General features: G+C 45.9%; 1 protein-coding gene and 1 long non-coding RNA gene across 3 annotated transcripts in view; one reads left to right on the top strand and one right to left on the bottom strand.

Annotated features, from left to right (window-relative positions):
* The window catches only part of LOC148110118 (uncharacterized), a 209,885-nt gene extending 198,336 nt beyond the window's left edge, over positions 1 to 11,549 (top strand). The window contains exon 3 of the long non-coding RNA XR_015724560.1: positions 10,899 to 11,549. This is a non-coding gene — a long non-coding RNA (uncharacterized LOC148110118). The remainder of the gene's footprint in view (positions 1 to 10,898) is intronic.
* SPOCK1 (SPARC (osteonectin), cwcv and kazal like domains proteoglycan 1) overlaps positions 1,835 to 26,813 on the bottom strand; it is a 494,193-nt gene continuing 469,214 nt past the window's right edge. For both annotated transcript variants that reach the window (XM_045794635.2, XM_087862248.1), the window contains 5 exons: positions 19,953 to 20,069; positions 16,071 to 16,292; positions 11,544 to 11,606; positions 5,815 to 5,952; positions 1,835 to 5,344 (listed from right to left, as the gene is read on the bottom strand). In XM_045794635.2, the coding sequence (XP_045650591.1) occupies positions 5,154 to 5,344; positions 5,815 to 5,952; positions 11,544 to 11,606; positions 16,071 to 16,292; positions 19,953 to 20,069 (731 nt within the window). In that variant the 3' untranslated portion in view covers positions 1,835 to 5,153. The remainder of the gene's footprint in view (positions 5,345 to 5,814; positions 5,953 to 11,543; positions 11,607 to 16,070; positions 16,293 to 19,952; positions 20,070 to 26,813) is intronic.

Genomic DNA, 26,813 nt, shown 5'->3' with positions numbered 1-26,813 from the left:
TTGTTAGCCGTTGCCAAACTGCCCTCCATGTGGGTGTTCTGACTGTATAGTGCGCAAGTGTTCTTCTCATCAACACTTGACATGATTTTTTTTGAGTGAGAAATGATAGATCCTTGCTTTAATTTGTGTCTGATCATCATCGAGGTTGGGCATGGGGTCCTCGCCATTTGTCTTCTGTGAACTGCTGGTTTTTATCTTTTTCCCATTAGTCTGTTGGGCTGGCTTTCTCTTACGGATTTAGGAGCTTAAAAAAAATTACATCCTAATCCTTCATCTGTTTTATGTCACCAATATCTTCTTTGGTGTCTTGTTTATCTTTTCAGTTTGTTTATGATGTTCTTAATTTAGATAGAAAAAATTTATCAACCCTTTCCTTTATGGCCCACGTTTGTTTGAACAGCCATGCCGACTCGTCCTGCCATAGGCATATTCACGCTAATGTTTCATTTGATCATTTTCATTTCTTAAGGTTTGAAATGGAGTTATCAGTGGGAAATTCAGGTAGAATTATGTGAATGGCAGGTGAGGCCTCAGAATGGAGTGGGAGTCAAAACGTCCACGCAAGCTATAGATTGGGGGCTTCTCAGAGGAGAGGAGATGGGTGAAACCAGTGGAATACATAATACTGTCCAGAGAAAGCGGGTAAAGTCAAAGAGAAGTGAGCCAGAGAAGTTATCAAGGAGGTAACTTCAGAGCCATGACGACATTTTATTCACATATATATTCCTAGAACTCAGTGTGGTGCCTGCCCGTAGTGGCATTCATCAGTCCAACGTATATTCATTTATAAATCTATAAATCTGCTGATAAATCTAGAAAGACTTGCAGAGCGAATACATTTTAAAATCGTCCTCTTTCCTTGAATCAGTTTGCTCAAGCAAATCTTACAAATGAGTGAGCATTGTGAGAAGGTCCCATGACCTTTTTGCTTACAAACCCTGGCTTCCGGTTCTCCTTCGTTCGGTCCTGAGCTTTAAATGAACCCGCGTGGCATCCGTGGAGTCACAGCTGGAGAAGTGTGACAGCTGACCTGCACAACAGTGCTGATTTGAGATGAATTTGGAGAGTATCCACAGATGCCAACTTTTCTTTAATGTATCCTGTAACTACCCTGGAGGCTTCCTAGTGGTCATTGTTCTCTTGACATTAGTTATTTCGTGGACTTGTGAAGCACCTTTCGCTGAACTGTCAATCTCTAAATTGTCTGTAAAATCTACTCCATGGGGTAAAGGAACGGAATTATTCATAAGACAGTGTCTACCTCAGCTTTTGGTGAAATTACTCACTCAGGGTATAATTAAGTCATAGGCACACTGGCCCAAAAGTGGATAAAGCTGGAAAGGAAATAATTCCTGTTCCAATTTGGGTGCTTTCTGATGTTTGACAAGCCTCTGGTGTGTTAATCCACGAACTGAGGAAAACTCAGAATCCCCTATAAAGGAGGATTTCTTTCTTTCTTTCTTTACCTTTTTTTTTTTTTTTGGAGGGGGCGCGAATTGGAGAATAACAGGAGGGAAAGAATAGGCAGAACGGGAAAAGCTTCGGTTGTCAACAGGCTGACAGCAGTGAAATCTGATTGGTAAAATCGAAGTAACAATGTGGAAGCCTCAAGGAGACGAAGGCAGCAAAAATAGGGGTTGGGCGATGGGGTTCTAGACTGCGTGGGCACGGGGTGTGCTGGGAGGGCCAGGACTGGCTGGACCACCGGCAGGCCTACCTCCGCCGCCACGGACAGCAGCCTCTGTCCGCTCATGCTGTTTGCTCTCAGGAGATTGAGCATGGACATGGCTTGGTGAGATGACACGCATGCTAAGAAAATACAGATGCTCAGATGTTGCAGACAAATCAAAATTTATTGAGACAGACAGAAATGCACCTACTCAGGACTACAGTTAAGCATTTACTATTAACCAAAGAGTCGTGTTCACATTCCAGAGAAGTCTACGTGGAAAAGCATTCAGAATTTACTAGATTTTTCTACATCACTATTTCATCTACAATAGGGACAACAAAATGACACTCAGGATTTGGTGGGCTCTCATTACAGTGCTACACATTGAACAGGGACAGACATCAGTGACTTTGAGAAAAAGGTATAAAAAGACCAAAACCACCCACTGTAGAAAGGGCTCTTAGATGTTACTGTACAATGTGGTCAAGGTGGGGGGGGGGAAGGTGTGAATGGCATTCTGGGAAAAGTAGAGGGGCAGACCTGGACAGACATGTAGTCGTTCAGTGCTGGGTGTGGGGAAATGGGCATAAAGAAGGGGAAAGTGATAACAAAATCTCAGATTGAGTAGTAAGGTATTCCCATGCCTAGAATATCTGTGGAAACAAAAAGACATTAATATGACAGACAAGTAACCATGGTGGAAGAAAATTCTGGGATTTAAGGTGGATGCTAAGGAAACTGTATTAAATAAAAGAACCATGTGTGGAATAAGAATAAAGCTATTTACTAGAGAGTTTCCAGAAATGAGTGAATGAGGATTCAGTTCAATACCTGTCTCAAAAAAGGGAATGGATTATCGTGGTATTATTTTTGTTCAATTAAGATTTTTATGTATACTTAGTCGCTAGCAAAAGGACTCCTGCCCAGAAAGAGGAAATCACAAATTCTACCTCTAAGGATAAGGTAACTAGAAAATCGAATCTTTAGGACTTGTGAAAAGTAGGAAAGCCCTTTAAAAATCTAACGCTGTCAGCCGAAGTGAGGCATGAGAAGTGGTGTTAGTGGTGCTCCACTGATTTAGGGTCCCAGTCTTAGGAGGGCTTTTTATTTAATATTTTAATGAATCAAAACATCTTCTTGGAGTATCTTTGAAAACGAGCATCTCGTTACCTTACTGGGAACTGACTGCTGAGCCCACTCTTCTCCATCATTAAGTTAATGCTAAGAATCTTTAAGTGTCATCTTAATTTGATACTTGTCATAAGATAATTAGGCAAATTAGAATCAGTGGTTCTCTGTTCCTGGAAGTTTTTCTAAATGAAATCAATTTGTCGCTTTTAATTTGTTCTCTTGTGCGTTTTTCCAAGCTCAGAGGAGACAGGAACAACGGTTTACTTTGATGGTCTAAACGGAAATTTTTTAATATGTCTTGATTCTTTTATATACTCTAATTTAGCGGCAATTAAGCACCTGTTGTCTAAATTACTATCTCAGTGTTTTGTTCAAGTGAGGAAAAACAATCGAAAGAGAGGTGATGGTTTTGACGTCCCAGTACAGAGCTCGCCTCCGTTCTCTCTCTACCTCGGGTCCTGGTGGTACCCGTGTCTGTCAGGCCCAGAAGTTGATTGTATCACGTATGTTCATTTCCCATCTGAGACTAAGTTTAGGAATGATGCCACCATGGCCAGTGCTAGGATTGGAAAATGCTGGTTTGAAGGCAGCTTGGTAAAGTACAAAGAAATGGTCAACGAGGGAGTTGGTCAGCTGCCGCTATGACCAGGGTTTGGCAGGGTGTATTTTTTGCCTGAGTTTATGTGGTTGTCTTGTGGACACGCTGGAGCTCAGGAGGAAGGGAAGATAGACCAGTGTGGGGCAGAGAGCCTTGCCGGGGGCGGGGGCGGGGGCGGGGTGCTGATGAGGGTCGCCAGGTACTTGGAAACCAGGTGGGGCAGGAGCTTAAGGGTCTGAAGTACTGAACTAAATGGGGCCACTTTGAAGACTATTCTTTGGTACTTATATCTGAGCCAGCTTGATAGAGAGGATGACCCTACCAAATTTGGAGACAGACTAATCAATCATGAGCTCACTTAGGGAAAAGAAACACTGGTGGAGGGCTTGCTTCATTAGCATCTCGACACTTGTGCAGGTGTGGGGATGGGGATGGGGGTGGGGGTGGGGTGGGGATGGAGTAGCTCTTAGAAATCCAACCCCAGCTTCTAGGTGCTATGATGAAGTTCTTTTTGGCCTCCCTTTGGGATTTTTTTTTTAAGAAATGATGAGTGGTATAAAATCTGTACAGCTAGTGGACCCTCGTTATGATTGGTGGGTACAAATGGGGCAATAGCAAAACAGGAGGTTAAGAATCCTGCATTTTCTTCGGCTAAGGAACACTGGTATTGTCTTCTCGGGGAGCAGGGGATATGTATCCATGCCTTGGGAAAAGCCCTTGCGTCATAGGGAAGGTAAGAACCTGCGGCAGACGGGATCGCTGCAGCCCTGTGGCGGGGGAAGGGCTTGAGCTGAAAATGAAAAGATGGCTTGTGAAGTTGCCCAGGTGGGAGTCTCATGGCTTCTGCAAGAAAAGTGAGTGAGGCGGACAGAGGCTTATCTAAATCAAAGGGCTTCCAGTCACTCTGCTAATGCATAGGGAAAGGAGCCTCCTCAGCCCGTAGGCTACAAGTGCTAACTCTTAGTGCAAAAAAAGGACTTCTGATACAAATTTCTTATTCCAGAAATTGTGATCCAGGTCTGGACAAGCTGACAAATTTATAATTGTTTCTCAAATGACTTTCTGGAAGATACTGAAACGCTTTTTCTGAGTGGTGTGTGTCTTGTACACGTAGTCTACTCTGTACATACAGACATCTTTATGCACGTACAGAGAAGCATCCAGACGCCATTGTTCATAAAGAAAATTCCCCCAAAGGAACTCTTGACTGAATTAAGGCTGTTGTTTATAGGAAGCCAGCTAGAGTGATATGAAAAACTAATTTTTAATTATTAACACAAGGGGCGGTGGGGATAGGGCGGAAGAAAGTACAGTGTGGTGTGTTTTCCACGACATCTACAGGACACAAGAAAAGCACTTAGACACCGTAAGGCCGGGAACCATGCTGGAATGACCACTGGTGTGGGTAATCGAAAAGCATCTTGGACGTTTACAAGGTGGGGGCTCCCTGCACTGTCAGAATCCCACATATATCACATGCTCATTGCAAAAATCTCACGGGAGGGAAGGAGGCTCTAATTCAGCCAGCCGCTCCCCTGTCTAAAAAACAAAACACAACACCCTTCTTCCCACACAACTGTATGCAAGACCAGAACGCTCTGGGGACAAGGAGTGGTCTTCCAAACCTCGGGTCGGGTACAGAGAGCAACAATGGAGAAGAGGCCTTGGTGCTGTGGAGTCTTAGATACAAATGCAGGAGTAGGAAGTGACTTGCAATTCTGTGCAAACCTCGTGTCCTCGTCCTCGTGGGGACTACCATATGTAGCCCACCTCGTCCTCTTTGTCGTCGTCCTCATCCTCATCATCCTCTGTCACTGCTCGGGTGTGCACCCTTGGCTTCCCCAATTTGTCCTTTGGTCCCAGCTCCCGGTCGTCCTCTAGGTCATCTAGCAGGACCACAGAGCCGCCACTGCCAAAATCCCCTGAAGTCTCCTGCTCCTCTTCTGAAAGAAGAAGAAAAGATGGGAGGTTAGTTGCTGCTTATACCTCTGGACCACAGGGGTGGTTCCTTTTCATGTGACTCAAGAGTAGGGAGAAACCACGCATTCTCCTCTCTGAATATTGGAGCATCTCTGTCTGGATGGGGTTAGTCTGCGTGGCGTGGACCGCAAGCTCTGTGAACCCCAGAGGGCTGGAGATGCTCCTACAGTCTTGCGTGGAACCTTGGAAGGTTTATCGAAATCAGTCTCTGTCAAAAAACGTGATCCAGTCCCCTGGTCAGGGGGAGTTCCTGCCACGCAGAAAGCTAGCTTCACCTACTGCCGTGGGACTTCAAGGCCGCTGGGTCTCCACTGTAAACCGGTTCACTGAAGACCACAGATATGTCTCGAGATTCTTCCGCCCGGATCTTTATAGTCAAGACCTGCCAGTCAACAGAGGTCATGGTGGGGCTGACGCAGAAGGCCCTACTCACCACAGCTCACGGCGCCCTGTTTCCTGGAGCCGGCCAGCTCGTTGCCGTATTTATCCACACACCAGCACTGGCCCGTGCTGCCGTGGCACTGCGTGGCTTTGTAATAGCCCTCCTCGTTACACCGAGGGACGAATGCTCCTGAGGGAAGAGAAAGTCCAATTTGAACCCAGTGTGCACAGATAATCAGGGTTAATGTCCCCCAAGAGAGACAGGAAGGCTTAACACATCAGACGGGATTTCCTGCAGAGCTAGCAGGGAGAATGGAGTGGCTGGTTATAACTTAGTCAAGATCTGCAGGGTCCCGGATTGGCTCAAGGGGAGACGGGATCCCGTCTCGGGTGAGTTCTTATTTTTCCCTTTAAAATGTGAATGGGTACTGTTCTTATTAATAACTTCTTAATAGTTTCCCAGTTTCATGGACATAGGATTGAGATGCAGCACTGGGCAATGTCTAGTGTACAGCAGAATTTGACTTACGTAGGCTGTGAAATGATTACCGCAGTAAGTTTAACATCCATCTTTCCTTTGTGATGAGAACTCTTAGAATTGACTACTAACAACTTTGCTATGTACCATTCCGCAGTGTTGACTGTAGTCCTCATGCTGTACATTAAATTCCTAGTACGTACTTGTGCTAAAACTGGACGTTTGTAACTTTTGACCCGTCCTCCAATTCCCCCTACCTAAGGTAACCACCAGTCTGATGTCTTTTCCTATGAGTGGTTGTTTTAGGTTCCGCATACAGGTGAAGCCATATGCTGTTGGATTTCACCTAGCATCTTGTCCTCAAGGTCATTCCATGTTGTCACAACTGGCAGGACTTCCTTCTCTTTTATGGTGTATAATACTCTATTGTGTATACACACACAGACAATAATTTCTTTATGCATTCATCCATTGATGGACGCCGAAGTTGTTTCCCTGTCTTGGCTATTGTAAATAATGCTGCCATGAACATGGGGGTGCAGATACCTCTTTGATAAAATGTTATTTCCTTGGGACATATTCTGAGAAGTGGAATTGCTGGATTACATGGTAGTTCTACTTTAAGGTTTTTGGTGAACCTCCATGCTCCTTTCCATAGTGGCTGTACCAGTTTGCATTCCCATCAGTAGCACACAAGGCTTCCCTTTTCTCTGTGACCTCACCAACCTCTTGTAGCTTTGATGACAGCCACTGTAACAGGTGTGAGACGGTATCTTGTGGTTTTGATTTGCATTTCCCTAATGATTAGAGCATCTTTTGATGGGCTTGTTGGCCATCTGTATATTTTTATTAGACTAATGTCCATTCTGGGGTGCCTGGGTATCTCAGTTAAATGTCTGACTCTTGGTTTCGGCTCCGGTCATGATCTCATGGGCGATGCAATCCAATCGGCACCAGGCTTTGTGCTGTGTAGTCTGCTTGAAGGTTCTCTCCTACTCTCTCAAATAAATCTTTAAAAAATAATGTCTATTCAGGTATTCTACCCATCTTTAAATCATTTTTTTTGCTGTTGAATCGCGTGAGTTCTTTATACGTTTTGGCTATTAATCCCTTCTCAGATATATGGTTTGCAGATATTTTTTTCTCATTCTGTAGGTTTTCTTTTCATTTTGTTGATAATTTTGCTGTTCAGAAGTGTCTTTAATGTTGGTGCTTCTGGTGACCCATCCAAAAAATCATTGCCAAGGCCCATGTCAAGGAGCTTTTTCCCTATGTTTTTTTTCAAGGGTTTTATGGTTTCCATTCTTACATTTGAATTTATCTTCTACCACTCATCAAAATTGAGATCTAGTTTCAATCTTTCTTTTATATATAATCAATTTTCCTAGCACCATTTAAGAGACTGTCTTTTCTCCAGGGAGTATTCTTGGCTCCCTTACCAAATATTAGTTGACCTTATATACATGAATTTATTTGGGGGCTCTTGATTCTGTTCCCTTCGTCTTTCTGTTTTTATGCCACATGCCATTTTGTTGACTACAGCTTGAAATCAGGAAGTGTGATGTCTCCTACTTTGCTCTTTCTCAGGATTGCTTTGGGTGTTTGAGGTCTTTCTGTATGAATTTTAGGACTGTTGTTTCTAAAGTCTGTTGGACTTTTGATAGGTATAGCAATGACTTTGTAGATGGCTTTGGGTAATGTGGCTATTTTAACAATTTTAACTCTTCTGATCCACAAACATGGGATTCCTTTCGATTTATGTGTGTTGTCTTTCATTTCTTTCATCAGTGTCCAAGGAAGTGAAAGATCTATACTGAAAACTATAGATCTTTCACTTCCTTGGTTAAAACGTACCAGCTACAAAGAAAATCTTCCTTTACTTGGATGCCTTTTGTTTCTTCTTCTTGCCTGACTGGAGTGGATACCTTTGTCTTAGAGTATGATGTATGTGGCATTTGAGGTTTGTTCCTTTTATACCTAATTTGTGTTGAGGTTTTTTAAATCATAAATGGATGTTGAATTTTGTCAAATGTATTTTCTGGGTCTATTCAGACACCACCTTCTAGTAATGTGTTTTGAACTATCCTTGCATCCCAGGGTTAAACCCCATTTGATCATGGTAAATGATCCTTTTAACGTACTCCTGAATTTGGTTTACACCTGGAAACATCACAGAAAAGCAAATATATGGGCCCCAACCCAGACGAATCACAAACTTTGAGAGAAGGGCTTAGCAAAAACTGTTTTAATAAAGCCTGCAAGTGATTCTAATACATGCTGAAATTTGGAAACCACAAGTTTATATGAGCCTTTCCTATTGCCAAAGAGTTGTCTATGTTTCGCTTTGCATTATTTCTATAAAGCTTTTTAATTAGAACATTTACTGTTTTGGTTTATTTTATAAATGCACCTGAAGGTAAGGTAAGTTTTGCTTCCCTCTGATTTTGGTACACAAAATTTTCTTCTAAATGTTTTGATTATATCCCCCCCCACCACCATGTATGGGGTTTGTGTAAATCTCATTTTTGGTTTCTACTTGTGTTTTAGCAAGTGAGTTTAACCTGTGATTGGTTTATGCCACAAAAGAAAACTACACAATCCAATCCCCAAGCAAATATTCCAGTGTGTTTGAAAAGATAAGATGATAATAAGTTCCCTGCTTATGTACAGGAATACATATGTATGAACGTTACTCATTTCTTTGGTCTACTTGAGCAAAGTTTCAAGAGGTATGTTAATGTGTCTGATTAGGTATGACAATTCCTCCTTGTAATTCTCTTAAAGGCATACCATAATCACAATATGGTAGGAAAAAAATGAACATTTCAGCAATATGATACTCCCTCTTTGGTTCTAGAGTTCCCAAACAGACTCGTTTTCATAAAAGAAGTCTTTTAATTTCAATTTTTGGTGGAATGGTTTAACTCTCTAAAAGTAACAATGAGTTTTGGTCCATTTACAGTTAGTTATTGTTAGTTACTACAGATACACATGCTCTTCTTTTCCCCCCCCTTTCCTGACTTTCGTTGAAATGATCAAGTTTTTTAAGTCCATCTTCTATAGGTTTAACAAGTGTATCTTCTATTCCCAATATTCCTGTTAGGCCTCTCTTTCTCTGTGGGAAATTCAACAATAAGATTTCAAGTTAATCTAGGTTTTCTTCTCTACCTGAATAAACTAGAAGCTTACCACCTTTTACTCTCACTGCTCCCAACAGTCTGAAATTCTAATTCTTTCTTGCTATAGAACATTTCTATAGGTCACATTTATTTAGTAGCATGTCTTACTTCTTTACCACAATTAAGTCTAGATAATTCCTCCTGGGAGTGTTTCTTTTCTGTAGAGTAAGTCCTTCAGTGATATTTTAGTCCGGGGTTAGTAAACTTAACCTATGATTTGAGAACACCTCTGTCCTCACACTTGATTCTCAGTTTTGGTTTGTTTCATAATTACGTGCTCATCTTCTAAGGCAGGAGTATTTTCCCAATGACCAGAGTAGTAACAGTGATTTGAAGACAAAGGTCTTTGGAAGGAAGTGTAGCATGGGAGGCAACGATTTTACTACTTTGAACTGGATTTAACCTCAGCTCCTGCTGATTGATTGTGGCAACACCCTGCTCACCATGCTATTCTAAGATGACCAGACTCTCAGAGAGCAAATGAATAACCGTACAAAACCATTCCTAAATGATTGATTGGTGCGAGAGTTGGAGGTGGTGCCCACAACCTCAGCCAGTGCACAGCAGGAGGAAGGAAAAGAAAATTCCCATAACCAAAAGGCAGAGAGGAGAGATTGTCAAGCAAGGTCTGCAAAGGAAAGGAACTACCATAAAGCTGGGGAAATACCGATCCTTCTCCTTGAGCTGCAGTTGGAAAACCACAGGGCTTAGCCTCCAGGTTGGTAAGAAGCAGGTGGTGCTCTAAATCTATAATGTAATACACTCACCATTTTCCCAAAGTAGGCAGTGATTATAACAGATTGTTGCTTATTTTTTTAAATTCAAATGCCCCTGAAGGGACTTAAATAATATTTTTTATGAGTCAACCAGAGTCATCTCCGTGTGCGGGGAGATGTGCTAAAGTCAGTTTTTAAAACTAGGTGGGATTCATGATAGGCACTTCATTCGGGTGAGCTAGGGAAAATGGAAGAGGAGACGTTTTATCTCAGACTATGTACCTTATAAATGTCTCAGTGAGGCAGAAGATCTCCACAGCAAATGAAAATACAATTCTTAGAATAGATGTATACTAATTCTAGAACTACCCGTGCACCTCAGAAATCACCTCCTGCACGGAGAAGTGAGCATGAGCCTTGCCCTGGAAAGATCTAGGGGAGGAGGGAGCCAGTTTGCCTTCACACCAGAAAGATGCCTTGGTCTTTCTACAACCTAGGTCCACACAGGTCAGCTTCTTTCGGAGTTGAACAGGGGGCATTATCAGAAGTGAAGACGTCTGAGGCCAGCCAATGAATAAAAGTAGAAGGAAGAGAGAGAATCTAGCTACTCTGAGGTGACCCAAAAAGCAGCGAGGACAACCTGCCAGACAGTCTGCAGAAAACTTGCCCATTTCCTCCAGTAAATAGGTACACGTCTGAAACGGCAAACTGCTTAGGCACCGCACCTGCTTACCAAGAGTAATTCTGAATTACTGTATTGCAGCTGTCAGCCCTCCTTTTACAAAGCAAGTAAAGCAACACCGACTCCTTTTTCGGCCAACAAATGAGCTTTACCACGCTCTGCAATGGCTGGGTCTGAATGCCATGACGCCCCCTGAGTGCCGGAGGAAGAGGACACGTGGCTGCAACTTCAACAAGCCAGCATTTGTTACCTGTACCTCAGCCACAGACTGGCATGTCCGGGAAAAACACAGGTAACATTCGGACCGAGAGAGAAACGTACACTGTCTGAACGACCTTATGCTTTCCTGTACGGATTATTATGCCAAGATATGCATTTAGGCACCCTCAGGTCTTTGAACCCTATCTGACAAATGCAGAAGAGGGGACAGCTCATCTTCCTCCTCGAATGGACAACTTGATCTGGGGAGTGATTCAGGAATTTACAGACCCAGTGAGGGCGGAGAGATGGTGTGGGGGTCCCCACCCACTAGTCCTGGGCTCAGGGAGGCAGCAACCAGCTCCCCATCCTCAAATTACCTCTGGCCAGCTGTCTGGGGATGAAGCGAGGTGTTTCTTTCAGGAAACACTGGTACCTAATTGAATAACCATTGCTGTGGCTCCATATTACAAGAGACATGGATGGTTTAATTAGTTGTTTAAACGAGTGACAAGAAATTGTACTTACCCAACAGGCTTTTCCCCTTGCTCAGCTTCTGAATCCTGTTCATTTCATTCTGGCAAGGGAGACCTAAAAAATAATTTATGAAAGTCAGTTTCCAGATGGTGCGGGACATAATCTCTAATGATTGGCTTCACTCTTGACGTGAAATGTACACAATGACACACCTGGGACTGGAATTACTCCATATGCTGTTATTAGACAGCAAAACAAATTCAGGCCATTAGTGTTACTAATTAAAAAAAAAAATCTTATACCGCAAGGTGCTTGAACAGTATTGCATTGTATACTAATTTTTCTGCCCACTCTCCACTGAGGCAAATGCCAACTAGGTGATCTGGTAATGGCCGTTTTAATCAGCTGAGAACCAGGATCAAAGCTTCCTAGTGGTCAAATGTTCCGAACGCACACCCCGGAGCAACTAACCAGAGGGAGGGTGACAGATCGTTCATGTACCCCCAGGTCTTGCTGCAGGAGAGGAGGAGGATTAGAATGGCTACTTTAGGCTTCCTGGCTCATGGCCCCGGGAAAGTATAGCACAGGCCTCAGGGGACAACTATGAAGCGATCCAAGATCCACAGAAAGGCAGTGACTAGAAAAAAGGGAAACCTTAACTCCCGGCTCTGCCACCTCATAGCTGAATGCTTTAAGTCTCGCTCTCCACCTCCAGGTCCTCAGTTAGTTATGAAACACCTGATACAGTGGGGGGCATAGGAGTGTGCGGTTCTCCTATCTCCCGAGAACTTACTCCATTCTGAGCTGAAAGCAAGATGGTCTCGAGTGTCACCCTGACTTGGCGGGGCACATCCGTCCTGCGGCTGCGTGCCCCAGGGCCTTACACTACTTCTGTCCAAGCAACTTTGGGACCTGGAGTAAGTACCTGAGCACCTCTTTGCATCTGTTACCCTGCTTTGCTACTTGTTCCTTGAGAAAAGCTAATTTTGTTCACTTCTGGGTTTAAGGTGCTTTCTGAGTATAGAAGAAAGATGCCAACTGAAAACAAGCAAGGAAAAGACGAATTCCATCTTTGAAGATTAAGGTTAGCATTTACTAGGACACACATACTAGAAAATGTCCTAGAACTTTTTGTCTTACTCTTTACAACAGTCCTACAAAGTAGGTACCATTATTCCTTTGTGTGAAACCACAGGCATTTGAAAGACTATTCCAAGACAGCACAAGTCACCTGCATTCACATAACACCATGTCAGTTCCTCACATTGTCCCACGGCGATTTAAAAAATTCTACTTCAACAAGGAAACATGAATCAGGCTGAGACCTACTAGAAACTGCTGCAAGAAAAACAGTCAAGAGCAAGACCAAACTCCAGGTTAAGAATCCTAACAGAAAAAAACTTTGGCTGCTGAGCAGGTGACAAGAGTTACCAAAGACCCCTCTAAGTAGTCGAGGATGCTAGTGAAAAAGTCTGTGAGAGCAGAGCTCAGTGCAGGTGCAAAGAGTCAAACACTGAAAGAATCGAAGGTTGTGTCTGAAGCAGAAGTCAGGTGTAACGTCCGTGTTAATGATGCTTCTGCGAGAAGACTACTTAAAAAGTTTTAATTCCACAGCTTAAAAATGCATGACGTGTCCCCAGGAAAAGGGTACATACAGACTGAGCCAAACTAAGACATGTCCAAGGAAATTCATGTCCTCCAAAGGGAAAAGAGTTAACGTGGGTTCCCATTACTGTACAGCTAAACCAAGTGCTAGGACAATCATGTTTAAGATAGCAGGACAAGGAGCTCTGGCTCTGAGACAGTTATACTTAGCATCTTCGTTTCAGTATTTATTAAAAGAAAACAAAACAACAATATTTAAAAATATTCAAGTGTTTGTTATTTCAAGGAATATAATTCCAGGGAGAATTTTTGAAAAAAAGTTCTAAAACCCAAAGAGGAAAAATATCAAAACCAGTCAACAAATGATCCTACCACAGGGAAAATTAAAAAGTGTGCTCTCAAAATTTTCTGGGGGTCTCAGAGGCACTCAGAGCCTTAATTGTAGACTCCCTACACATTTATCCAGTAAAAATACCACAGATGGTGTACAGCTAAAAGAGTGCCTTGGAGAAAAATGTCAGCCTTGAGTACACACATTAATCAACAGGAAATAATGAAGAAAAGTGGAGAGCAAACAACTCTGAGGACTGGCTCTGGGTCAGGGAGTGCGGTGGTGGGAACTCAATAAAAAAGAACGAACGTCACTTAATAAAAGAGGGAAATGCACAAAATGAGACACGAGAACTACAACGAATTGACTTTGATTAGACTTGGCTCAACTTCTCCTCCCATGCGAGGCGGTTCCGGCCTCCTCCAGCCGCTACTCAAAGGACGGCCCACCCAGGGACAGCCACATGGTGCAGTGACCGCCTCTGTCCCTTGGTAAAGGCAGTAGCCTCACTCTCAGGGTCCCAGTGGTCACCCTCTGCGGGAGGCGCTAGCCCTGAGGCTCTGCTTACTTCCGTGAAGCCTGAGCGCTGGCTACAGTCACAGGAGGTTACAGGGACTCAAGCCCACAGTCATCTCAGTACTGGATCTCTCCGGGCATTTCTATTAAGACAAGAACGTGGCTATGATTCAACACTGATTTGAAAGTACCAGCTGATAGGAGATTAAAAACACAACACTTTGCAGAGGCTATGATTGCACACCTGAAAAATCAAAGGAAACCAATCCGAACAATTATTACAAACAAAAGGAGGACTTAGTAAGGTGGCTGTGAACAAAATCAATCCTGAAACAACCACCAGCAAGGAAATATAATAGGAAAAAAAATCAATTTCGTTTACAAGGAGGATAAATACAAGGGAAGTATAGCATCTGTGAGAACAAAACTTAAAAATGTAGCTCCATTGGTTAACAGATGCTGATCTAGAATCAAAGGATTCACTGTTACATAGCTATCAATTCCCTCTAGATTAACAATAAGCACAAGAATATCCAGAAAAATTCTGCAAGATGAGTGGCCCCACTGGGTGTGGGAATAGACAGGTATACATGAAGAAGTTTGATATACAATAGAGGAAGCATTCAGATTCGAGGAGGAAGATGGGTTAGTCAATGAATGACAGAAAGGTATCTGAACAACCCTCTCCAGGGGTGGGGGTAGGGGCTGGGACCCTACTTGACCACACCCTGAAAAAATCTAAAGTGATATCACCAATCAACCAACCAAAAGGTACTGATGAAAACACAAATACAAGAGAATTGCTTCAGTATTTCATGGTACCAAATACCTTTCTAAGCTTAAGGTAAGCCTTATGGTTTCCAAGAACCCATAAAAGATGGAGAAACTTCACATTATTATATTGAAAAATTTCTTCCTAACAAAAATGCACCAAGTCAAATTTGGGGGAACAAAAATACTTGCAATACACGTGACCAGAACAGTACTAATGTCCTCCATTTAGGGAAAATTCCTAAAAACACACGAAAAATGACACTAGGTATTCCTGGCAAGAGTAAAAATTAGTGCAGTATTATTGGAAGTAACACTTAAAATCCACATATCCTATGGCCAGTAATTCTGCTTTTAGGAATGTATCTTGTAGTCCTATAAACAGACACATGGACTTGACACTGAGTGCCCTTCTGCAATGCCTACATTTCCTGCTCTGTGTGGATAGTGACTCAGAACGCATGCAGGCATAGACACACCGATCATTTTAAAACTCTAATATTCGTAGCCATCTTCCATTCCTGGGCAGGGGGTGGGGGAGCCATGCTCTACAGCCGTGCTCAGGATAGATTATCCATGATCCCTGACTCCGACTCAGCAGATGTGGGACGTGGGACTAGAATGTCCGATACAAGCCACTGTCTGCTAGGCCAGCTAGCTGTGCAATGCCACACTTGGGTGTGCAAGCCCAGGAAGCTCAGACAGAAGAAGGAAAGCCAGGCCATGTGGCTCCTCCTGGAGACTCAGAGCTCCTGCCTCTGGACTCCTGACAGGCTGTGGCGAACTGTCTGACTTGCCATGATGTGAGATACTCCTGTCTTCTTTCCACAAACTCCTCAAATGCTGTCTCTTTATTAAGTGAGCTGGAGTTTCACCAAAATATCCTTGCCTCTGAGATTCAGTATAAATCCGTATTTACCCTGGAGAAGCTGACAAGAGGCTTTCTCTAAGGGGAACAATGGAGAATTCACGTGACAGGGGGCATCACGGTACTCTGCCATTTGTACAGTTCTCACATAAAGGATCTCACAGTGACCTTGGGAATGATGTAGCAAAGCTTTCTACACCCATTTTACAGATGTAAAAGCTAAGGCATGAGATAGTTAAGAGATTTCCCCCAGGGGAAGCTAGGTATTGGGCCCTTTCATTATGCTCTTGGGTTTTCTAATATACAATGATAAATGAGAAGAAAAGAGCCTTTGGGTCTTCCATTCTATCGGCTGAATTCTTTATTCTCTAGCCATGCCCTTTGGCCTGTTGACCTCTACCTGCCTCCCTAATATGTGATACTCGGGCCTTTGGCGTCCAATGTGGCTGCCCTGAGTGCGGGACCGCCCCACCTTCCCCTGCCTCACCTCCAGGCTTCTGGAAGCAGTAGCACCACTCGTTGTTGGAGAGCTTGCCATCCTTGAAGGAGTCACAGGAGTTGAAGAGAGGCTTGATACAGGGCTCATACTTATCCAGGTAGATGGCATTGATCTCTGAGTGGTCAAGCAGGAGGTCATAGTTCATGTCCAACTTGTTGAACATCCAGCCCAGGGAGTCCTTGCAGATGGGCAGGATGCTGGTGTCAAATCCTGCCGAGAGAAGGGCGCATGTCAGTGGCCACCAAGCCTGGTCTGGCCTGACCCAAGAGGCGGCCCAGGGCCCACCCACCCCCTCCTCTCCTGAGGCACTTTGCCTCCAAGGGTTAGTCTCAGGGGCTACTGAGTCCACCCTACTAGAAGATACTATTGCTGTGGGGGGGTTCAATAAAATAATTTAAAATGCTCTTAAACAGAATTCAGCATTTGAGGAAAGTATGTCCCAGAGGGAACAACTCCCTAACACGAATTTACATGGAATGTAAATACGAGTTTTCATTCACCAGACTTGCTTAGAACAGGGGATGCCCAAAAGGAAGAGTACAAACATGGTGAGCCAAAGGAAAAACTTGTGATTCTGCAAACTACACTTTTATATTTAGGGGGAAATATCTGAAACACCAAAACAAAAGAAACTATTGTAAAAAAAGATGGCAGTGAAATGAAACTATACAGCGCAATCCAGAAGCGCTGATTACGTCCCAGAGGACTGTTAAATCCAAGCCGTCTGAACATTAATGGGGAAACAAGCCAGGTACCTGCCTCTGTTCCCCATTCTTCTTTTCTGCAGTCCCCTCAAGAGATACATGATACGGAATCCAAATTGACTCAGACAATGATTTCTTTCTTATTTCCCTGGGGGAGGAGGGGTAGTTTTCTTAAAGAATTATTTGTTTCCACAATGGGAACTGTACGCACTAGAATAATAACACTTTGCTTAACACTCAGGATATTGAGTCTACTGTAGACAACCCCCAGAGAAGGCCTGCCCCAAATCTAAAATTGGTCTTTCTTTCCGAATCAAAAGCACTATGCAATTTCAAGTTGTTCCATAAGTTGGATTTGTAGAAGTGGTTTTATTTTCCCAGGAAAATTCCTATAAAAGTTCATTTTTCTGGGGTGCCTGAGTAGCGCAGTCGTTAAGCGTCTGCCTTTGGCTCAGGGCGTGATCCCAGCATCCTGGGATCGATCCCCGCATCAGGCTTCTCCGCTGGGAGCCTGCTTCTTCCTCTCCCACTCCCCCTGCTTGTGTTCCCTCTCTCGCTGGCTGTCTCTCTCTCTCTGTCAAATAAATAAAATCTTTAAAAAAAAAAAAGTTCCTTTTTCTGTTATTTAAGGTAGTCCTCTAAGCAACGTATTTTTCATTATCTCACTGAATCCTTCTAAGAGTCCTCTAAAGTGCTGTGTCCCTTCTACTTTACAGACGGGGCGGGGGAGCTCAAGGCTTAAGCGGCTTGCTCGAGAACCTCTAACCATGGAGCTGGGCTTCCAAGGCCCGTGGCCCAGCCCTGAGTCTACTCTCCCCAATCCCTTTGCTCCTGGGGCTCCCTGTGCTGCACACGATCCTCCCAGCCTGAGGACGCCCAGCTGGCTGGAGGCCCAAGCCTGAGGATGGGCAGTGCAAGGCGGTGGTCCAGCGGCCACAGCTGAGGCCCTGATGGGGTTGACGGCTCGCTGTCTGCTCAGCGGGTTTCTGTATTCATTACAACGCCGCTTGAAGAATGGGAGACATAGCAAAGTGCACCCAGCCTTTTAAAAGCCTTGGTTTTCTGTAAAAGGTTCTTTACTGTACAGAAACCAGTGACGTAAGTACAGCACCTCCACCTCTAAGCTCTTCCAGAACCCTCTGCTTCCGCTTACTGTCAGTTCATGTTCATCAGATGCTAACAAGCTCCTTGAGGGCAAAGACCGCGTCGCGTAGCCTCCGCCAGTGCCGGCATGTAGCGAGTGCTCAGTAACAGCAAGTGTGGAGAGAAGTTCTCGAGCTACTGCAGAGTTTGGCCCTTCAACCCTGAATATCAGTTTATAAAGTTATTCCCATCAACACCTTATAACATGTCTTAGAACACATCCCCCTTCTCTAGAGAGACTCGGGGACATAATGTGGCCTCTTCTTTGAGGTCACGATTGAACAATCTCTATGACGAGGATGTCCTTAGGGACTGCTGAGTGAAGCAAGATCATTTACTCTGACACTAAATGGCTCCACAGTTTTATATAGAATATTTTATGTAATACGTGGCCAAGAGAAGCTTACTGCTCACTGACCACCAAAGAGAAGTGCCAAGCTGGTTGGGCCGTCGTCTAAAGGTGAAGCCCCTCCTCCCGAACACCTGTTTGGAAAGTTCTAGAGAAAAGGCACCTGCATCTGATATCTAGAGGTGGAGGGGGGAAGAGAACAGCCCTTTGAGTTGGCCCCAAGCATGTGGGACTTGTAAGGTTCCATGGTTTCCTCGTCACAACTCCTGAATTTATAAAAACATCTCTCCCTCCTGTGGCCTTGAGGGCTAACCCAGCCTTGGTCCTTTATATCCCCTTCACTGCAGTTGCTTGAGGACATCACACCTAAAAGCCTCTTTGGGGACTCACTTTGCTTCTGGCCAAGGGCAGGTCTTTGGCTAGCTCCCCAGCTGTCTGCACAAGGAGTCTCGTGGGACTGGAGGCCACAAGAAGCAGGTCTCTGCGCATCAATCTGCTTCCTTGAAAGGTTGTTCAGAAAGCCCGAGGGCCGGCTGCTCCTAGAGGATCCCAGGGAAAAGTTCCTCTAGACCATCTGTGAACGAATTGTCCACAAACTCCCAAGGAAGCCTCTGGCAGGAATGGAAGAAGAAACTATCTTTCTCCTCCTTTCCCAGACTCACCCACCTGAAACCACTCTTTGGATACTTAGATCCTGAGAAGCAAACACTATCTTTCCCTTCAACTGTAAAATCCAAACTAGGGAAGGAATTGCCCCTTAGATCGATATTCTGTACCAGTATCTACAGCTTACAAGCCACAAAGAATAACCCATAATTAAGGCAATCACTCTTATTCCGGCCAAAGACCAGAGAGTGGTTAAGCTCTAGATCCCAACAGATGCAAAACTCCATATATTCGAACAACTGTGTTGTTGGGTAAGACATTCTGAGCCACCGGGCCACAGCGTGGAGAAGACTACCCCTAATTGTCTTGGAGTTCAAGGCAATGCGAGAGTCCATTAAAGTGCAAAGATGCTGACCCACTCTGACTTTTCTCTTTAGCTTATGAAGAGGCCCTGAGTACAGGCTCCGCCAATGCACTGATGGAGGAGGAGATAAATGACCGAAGATGTTCGGTACAGAGTTGCTTATACAAGCCGAATATTAGGAATGACTTCAGTGCTCCGAAATAGAGGTCTAATTACATACATTCTGTCCATAACTTGAAATTCTGTGTAGCTATTCCAGAGTGCACTACTGCTGAACAACGTGGAAGGTCAGAGCTTGTTGCTGAGTGATAAAAGGTCACAGGACAGCCTGTGGCACATGTGTTCTCTGTACAAAGACACATGGGTGTTGGTTTTTTTCTGTATGGTAAGGAAAACAAATTGCAAGTGTATGCCACTATATGCTTACAGTTGTTCAAACCGTGGATTGTTAAATACTTTTTGTATTTTCTGAAGTCTCTATACTAAACATATGATAGTTTTGTGGCCAGACTTCAAAAAATTAAGTTGTTATATGGAGGAGGGGGAAATGCTTTGGAATCAAGAAAATATTTTAAGTCAGTGTGCATTTAACACAGTGTTTCTTTGATTACCCCAGAAGGCTACTGTTAAGTCAACAGTGTCTCGTAACTAAGGAACTGCGGTACGGAAAATGAACGAAATTAGTGAGAATAAAGTGGTCTTACTGCCTTGAGTTGCATCAGAGCTGGTGGGCTTGATGACCCTGTTGGCGTCCTCGTGAAGGGCTCCAAACCAGTCTTTCAGGCGGGACGCGAGGTTCCTCAACTCCTTATCCGTGCAGGCTGCGGCAAAGCAAAGGCAAGAAACGGTGGGTCCACGGACGTTCTCCTCTTGCTAGCTCTCTGCCCTCAGCATGCAGTGCCGTCCACAAAGCCATGCTCGAAACACACCTCCCTCTCCAACCACCATGCAGCGCCTTACCCCCACTTGGAAAAGATGCTGCAGCCGCAGGTAAGGAGCACGGCAGGAAGCCTGGACTCCCGGGGGAAGCAGCATTGCTCAGAACTGAATCTGGACTGCCTCCGAGCTGTTAAAAACCAATGCTCATGGTCTCACAGTTGTGCACCGGCCTCCAAAGACTAACGGATCCCTCTCGCTAACCCGATAGAACTTGCTACTGCATTCGGCCGGAGATCACATTTTCCACTAAACTCCTGCCAAGAGATTAACACTCAGGAAGAGCGAATGTCCTTAGCAAGAGGATGCCTGGAACACCAAGAGATCCCAATAACAATAGACTATCGATGTTGTTTTAGCCCAAGGTCAGGACTTGTGCCTCTTCTCCTGGCCTTTTGGGAGACTGACCTGACTTTCCGCTAGAGGCAGATGGATGCCACCTTCATCCAAGAGTCCTTTCTATTGGCACGCCACCCATCTCTAACTGTGAGGCTCATCTTTTAGGGTACACGATAGGAACTGGGGCCAAGAAATACTCCTTCTGAGAACAGGAAGAAAACCTAAATGGGATGGGGGGGGCATGCTCTGTGAAGGTCTCATGGGGTGCTGATGTAAGGCTTCGGGAAAAATCCCCGAAGGACGAATGATGCTGTGGAAAAGGGGGCTGATTTACCCTCACTTCCAGATATTACCCTAATTCTGGGTATGGAGAATCCTGACGAAGGGTCCAGACAGTGGCCCCACTTCCAAAACACAGAAAACAAGAGCCTTTTAGCATCTGGAGGTAAGAAATTGGAAACCCAAGGGACCAAAATCCCAAAAAGAAGGGACAAAGACACAAACCCACAACAGCCACATTTCCCAAATTCTAAAGCTACAGGAGCCCGCACAGAAGCCAAGCACAGCACCACTCTAATGCAGAGCCAAGTTCTGACCATGTCATGGAGCTGATGGGATGTAGATGAAGGCTGGACTCTGCCGGGCAAGAGACGCCCCCAGCAGCAGGCTCTGTACTGAAAGGCATGGCGGCAGTGATGATGGGTAGACCGTCTTGCCAGAACTCCAGTCCAGCCTTCAGTCAATGCAGGCTCTCACTGAATTGAAGGCATCAGCCCCCATCTGCCTCCCAGAGAAGAGAACAGTATCCTACAGATCTTCCCCCTCATTGTTACAACCCATGTGTGCTTTCACAAAGCCCATCTTTCCTTAGCCTGGAGTTTGGAACTTGAGGGAGAATAGAGCCAAACTTCCCAGACCCCTGATTCTCCATTGGAGGCGGGGCGGTGAGCAGACCCAGGCTGGGTCTGTGGAGCCTTAGTGCTCTCCTAACGCTCTCCTCGTTCCAGCCAGGATCCAGAGCCACACTGTGCAGGGCACGGAGTGTGCACATCACCAATACTCACGTTATTACCTAGCCTTGCTTTCAACAACCGGGACAGGACTGTATCTTCAAACACCAGCCGGGAAACGGCACCCAGAACTGCTTTAGAGGCAGCAGAGCGTCAGAGCTCTGGGCTCAGAGCCCCTGGAATGAAGCCCAGCTTTACCCAGCCTGGCTGGGTGACCCCCACAAGTCCCAACTTCTCAGCACCTCAGTGTCCCCATCTGTAAACGCAGGATACCACTTTGTGACCATGGGTTAGATCAAGGACGTAAAGGGCTTACAAAGCACATTGTACATAACAGTCACTCAGTGTGTGCCAGCTATGATTTCATGGAAGGTTTAGCGGTAGGTTTAGCGGTAAGCTCAGAGCACTCATCACAGCATTCAGAAAACCAGTAAGACAAGTGCACCGCAACAAAACTGGCTTTGTCCACACAAGGGACTGGGGAAAATGGATACCTGTACCATCTCGTACAGGTGCTGTTAGCCAGATGTGCCTACTTATACTAACAGTAATTTAAATAAGTAAAAAAAGTTAAAAGAGAGTTTTCCACTCACACCCACCCCACTGCAAGCACTGAACAGTTACACGTGGCTGGGGATGCCGTGGGGGAAGGACAGGTGCAGAGTGTCTCCCAAGTGCCAGATAACAGCGGACGACATCAGCCATCCCTTTGGGATTTCCAACTTTTTGGAGGTTCATCATAATATCCTGATATCTGATACCCCTACTCCTTCCCTTTGGTGTTTTTCAGTTTTTGGTTTATCTTAGGAGGAGACATCCAGATCTCATGACCCCAAGATCACAACCTGAGCCGAAACCAGGAGGCAGCCGCTCAACTGCTCAACGGACAGCACCACCTGGGCGTCCCCCACTTTGCTGTGTAAAGATGGGTTGAGGAAGAAGATCCCACGCCTGCTCAAGCCGGGAACCAGCCTCTCATGCCAAGCCACGCACACAGCCAGCAGGGGGCTGTGGTTCATGGGTTTGCCTCGGGAGCAGGTCCACACGGACACGCTGACTGACAGCCCCAACTTGGAAGCTCGGGACAGAGCCCTCACTTGCATGCCTCTTCAGATGCCAAGCAGCTTGTATCAGGAGAGGATGTGGTCTGTTTTCCTGATGGGAGTGGGATGTGGGCTCCAGAGTCAATCTCACGTTTGAAAATGGAAAATTAATGGCATCTATTTCTTCTCAATTGCCATGCACACCATCTATTCTAAATGTTCTCTGAGCAGAGAAAATTGCCAAGTCAACTTGCAAAGGAAATGAATCCCTGTCTCACACTGCAGGATAAATTAGTCAGTCATGTTTAACTAAAACCTGACAGATGTGCAGGTAATCTGTATCTTTAGAAGACCGCTGAATTTCCCACAGGCTTTCCAAAGTACACAGGCTCTGGACGGCTGATGGAATCAGGCACTGGAATCTCAAAAGAGCGAATGTGTCACTCAGGGAGGAGCGCACAAGCAAGACGCCACTGGCTTGGGTGGAGAGAGATCAGAAAGCCAGGACAGAGAGAGGAGGCACTCAATTAGTGAGCCTATTCACTTGCTGTGTCCTCCACTGAATGGTCCTTATGGGGACAAAGTCCGGCACAGTGGGCCTGGAGCTAGATACGTCCCAGAGAAAAAAATAAAGTGATAGCCTGCAGAGCACTATTTGTTCAGACTGGGGATTCTAGCCACAAAAGACATGCTGGCAATGAGCTGGGGGGGTGGCGAGGGGAGAGGATGCCTGCCTTTTAAGGTGCCTATCACAGCTTCTGACAAAGGGATGAACTGAGGATTGATGTTTTCAGAAGTGGGGGACTGAAAGGCTACCTCCCACACACTCAGTTCCTTCCTGGGGAAAAATAACTTTTGGGAAAATAAAACGTTTCTAAAACCAAATCCACCTGTCACATTCACGGGGTGTCCTGAGGGAGACCGATCCTTGTGATTCTCCAGAGAGGCAGCTGAGCTCACCTCTCTTCCTGGTGACAGAAGCCGGTACTCAGGCCACAAGCACCAGCACCCACAGAGGAAGACGCGGTGCTGTCCTGGAGAGGACTTGGTTCACTCACGCAGGCCAGGACCTGATCCCCTTGGTCACTGGGTTACCTTCCAGAGCAGATGACCCAGCCTGTCCTCTGCGTTCCCTACCTCTCATTCCCTTCCCTCCTGCCTTCCGCCCGGGCTTCGGCTCACTTCCTCCCCAGCATCCCCGCCAGCATCCTGTTCCTCAGTGATTGCACACTTGCCTTCCTGTTACTCCCCATCTTTTTTACGCGATCTCAGTCTGCTCCGGCATGGCTGGAGGGTGGCAGCATCCCTGCCTCCTCTGTGGCCGGCAAATGGCACTACCAGGCACTCGTATCTTCAGGGCACACTCCTGGGAAGTGTCCCAGGTCCCTACAGAAAGTTCCCCACCTCTTGCTGGCTTTACTGCCTTCATTCCCGTCCTCATCCCCACCATTACCTCCCACCAAGAAGGCTGGATCGGGATCCTCATTGGTCTCCTGTCTTTTCCCCCACTTTCCCCTTCTCCCTTCTCCAAAGCCCTCTTTCTAAAGTGATCAGATCACTTTCCTGCTCAGCTACTTCCGACGCTCCTCCTCCCTCTGCCGGCAAATGCAAATCCATCATGTGGCCTGTGCAAGATCACGGTGTCCTGGGCCACCTCTGGTCTCCCTCCTCTCCTCCCTGGGCTCTGAGCCCCACCCTCACAGTCCTTTCCAGGTGCTGCGCCACCCCGAGCACCTTCCCCTCCTTGTCTTGCTAATGCCAATTTCTCTGTCACATCTCTCACGGGAGGGGAGTTTCCTTCTTACCCCTCCTGGGCTCCTCGGATGGTGTTCATCACACCCGCACGCTCTCCTTCCCCGGCCCTCTTCCCCTCTAGACGGTAGCGGCATAAAACAGCCCGAGTCTGGCTCAGCTCATGGGGCCCAGCATCTTAGGCAGCCAGCTCCTGGCATGAGGAATGTTCTCGACACATACTAACTGCACGTATTACGACCCTCTTGTTGCCTTTCGCAAACTTCAATTTACCCATCTGCAAAATGGCCTAATACAGCTCAGCTCGTAGCATTATTGCATGGAATAAGATAGTATCCGTAAAACATAGCTCACAGCTACTGGCGTATAGCAGGGACTTAACAAATTTATGTTCCTCTTCCCATATCCCAACTGTCTGCATAATGTGTTACCATTTTATCCTTACGTACTTTTTTTTAAGCCTCAGGAGATGCTTGTGATACAGAAAATAATCTCTCTCCTTTACTTATTTTGTAGGTGGGTCAGTATAAGTCCACGAGATTCGACTTGCAATATATGTCTGCCTTCTCCCAAAGAGAAAAGCTCCACGATGGGAGGGTTTGGCCTGACTTCCCCGTGCCTGTATTCTCAGCACTTACCGAGGGTGGACATATACTTTTCTAAAATATAGGTATTAAAAGAAAACAGGAATGCACGAACACCCCGGTTGCAAGCTCTCAAAGTCACACAGTTACCAAGTGACGACGACAGGGTTTGGATCCAGGCTGTTTTCTTTCGGGGCCGCCCCTGGGTACTGGACTGGCTCTTGCATTGACTGCACTTGTGGGGAGCCCGTACTAACGGAGGCAATTAATAGACTTGGTCCATTTTCTGGGTTGGAAAAAATCAAGGCATCAGGCCCTCCCATATAAAGAGAGCTCTGCCAGTGATGCAGGGGAGGCGGCCGGCTGAGTGTTAGCGGGATGAAATGAGGCTCTGCCTTCATTCGCTTGGGCGTGAGGACAGCGGTCCTGTGGAAGGAGCACGTAGCCTGCTGCCTTCCTGTTATGTTCCCAGAAGCATGGATCACATGTGCAGCCACTGGGGCTTCATTAGAGAAAAGTATAGTGCCGCCGCACATTACTCCAAAATGTACAAAAAGACAGCTCTCTCCCCCAGGAAAGCACAGCGCGCAGGCGAAGGGCCCAGGTAATTTGGTGCTCTCCCAGTGGACTTCTCCTGTCTGTGTGGAAAATATGAACAGAATGCAATAAGCAAGTGTAAATAAGGCACAGCGTCCATGGAAGGTACATAGCCCAGGGAAGAAAATGTGATCGCTTTCTCCACCTGGGCACCATCTCCCTGCTCCGCCCAAGGCCTGGGGCTTTAAGGGGCTTGGGGCTAGACCGGATCTGAGTGCAGACAGTGTTCACACAAAGCAGGAGGACATCATGAGTGACCCAACTAATGGCTGTGAGAGGGAGGCACTGATGCCAATATGAGAGGACAGAAAAGCGATCCCAGGGTTCCTGCTGCCCCAGTGAGGCCCTGAGGGAGGAAGAAGGGGTCTGTCATCTATTAGCATCTGCCTGTGGGACAGTGAGCCTGGGCAGAAGGTCCTGAGGGAGAGAGAGTTGCTTCTCACGTGAGTCTCAGTCAATGGGTTCTGCCTGCCCCTGGCCACCATGGCGCCATCTTCCCTGTCTCCTTCACACAAGGCCGAGGGCCAGAGAAGAACTGGTGAGCAAGTTTCAAAAGGTAATGGTTCTGGAAGTGGGGAGCCAGGAGCCAGGAAATCCAAGCTTCTTTGCAAAGTGCTCCCAAAGGGAGGAACTGGTGTTTCAAGCTGGTCTTGGCTTACTGAGGACTCTGGGGGATGAAGGAGATTCTATAAGGTATCCTTGGAGGATGAGATAGAAAACCAGAGGCAAGGAGACAACCAGAAGGATAAAACATACTTGGATGATAGAAAGTGCTGGTAGGGGCGCCTGGGTGGCTCAGTCGTTAAGTGTCTGCCTTCGGTTCAGGTCATGATCCCAAGGTCCTGGGATTGAGCCCCGCATCAGGCTCCCTGCTCGGCGGGAAGCCAGCTTCTCCCTCTCCCACTCCCCCTGCTTTGTGTTCCCTCTCTCTCTGTCTCTGTCAAAGAAATAAAATCGTTAAAAAAAAAAAAAGTGCAGGTAGGGACAGAAATACTGTATTCACAGCTACAGTGTTAATATCTAATCGTGTGTGTGTGCGTGTGCGTGTGTGCCTGGATGTTAAAATCCTAACTGAAGCCCCATTTGAACACCCAATCGGGGCTGTTTGAAAATGGCAAATCTGACACGCAAGCATCGTAAGCTACCTGTAAGCCTCTGCCAGGGCACCGATTACTGGTACGCTCTTGTAACTCACGAAATCCTTCAGCTAAAGGGCCCAACAAGAAAACACGTCACCTGTCACACGGACCCACTGCCTTCTGCCACCCAGGCCTCACCAAACGCTTAGCTCAGGATTCCGGAAG

Source organism: Ursus americanus, chromosome 5, assembly GCF_024610735.1.
Source record: "Ursus americanus isolate L20-20 chromosome 5, mUrsAme1.1.p, whole genome shotgun sequence".
NCBI lineage: Eukaryota > Metazoa > Chordata > Mammalia > Carnivora > Ursidae > Ursus > Ursus americanus.
The sequence above is the reverse complement of the archived record's forward strand: the minus strand, read 5'-3'. Positions and strand labels throughout refer to the sequence as shown.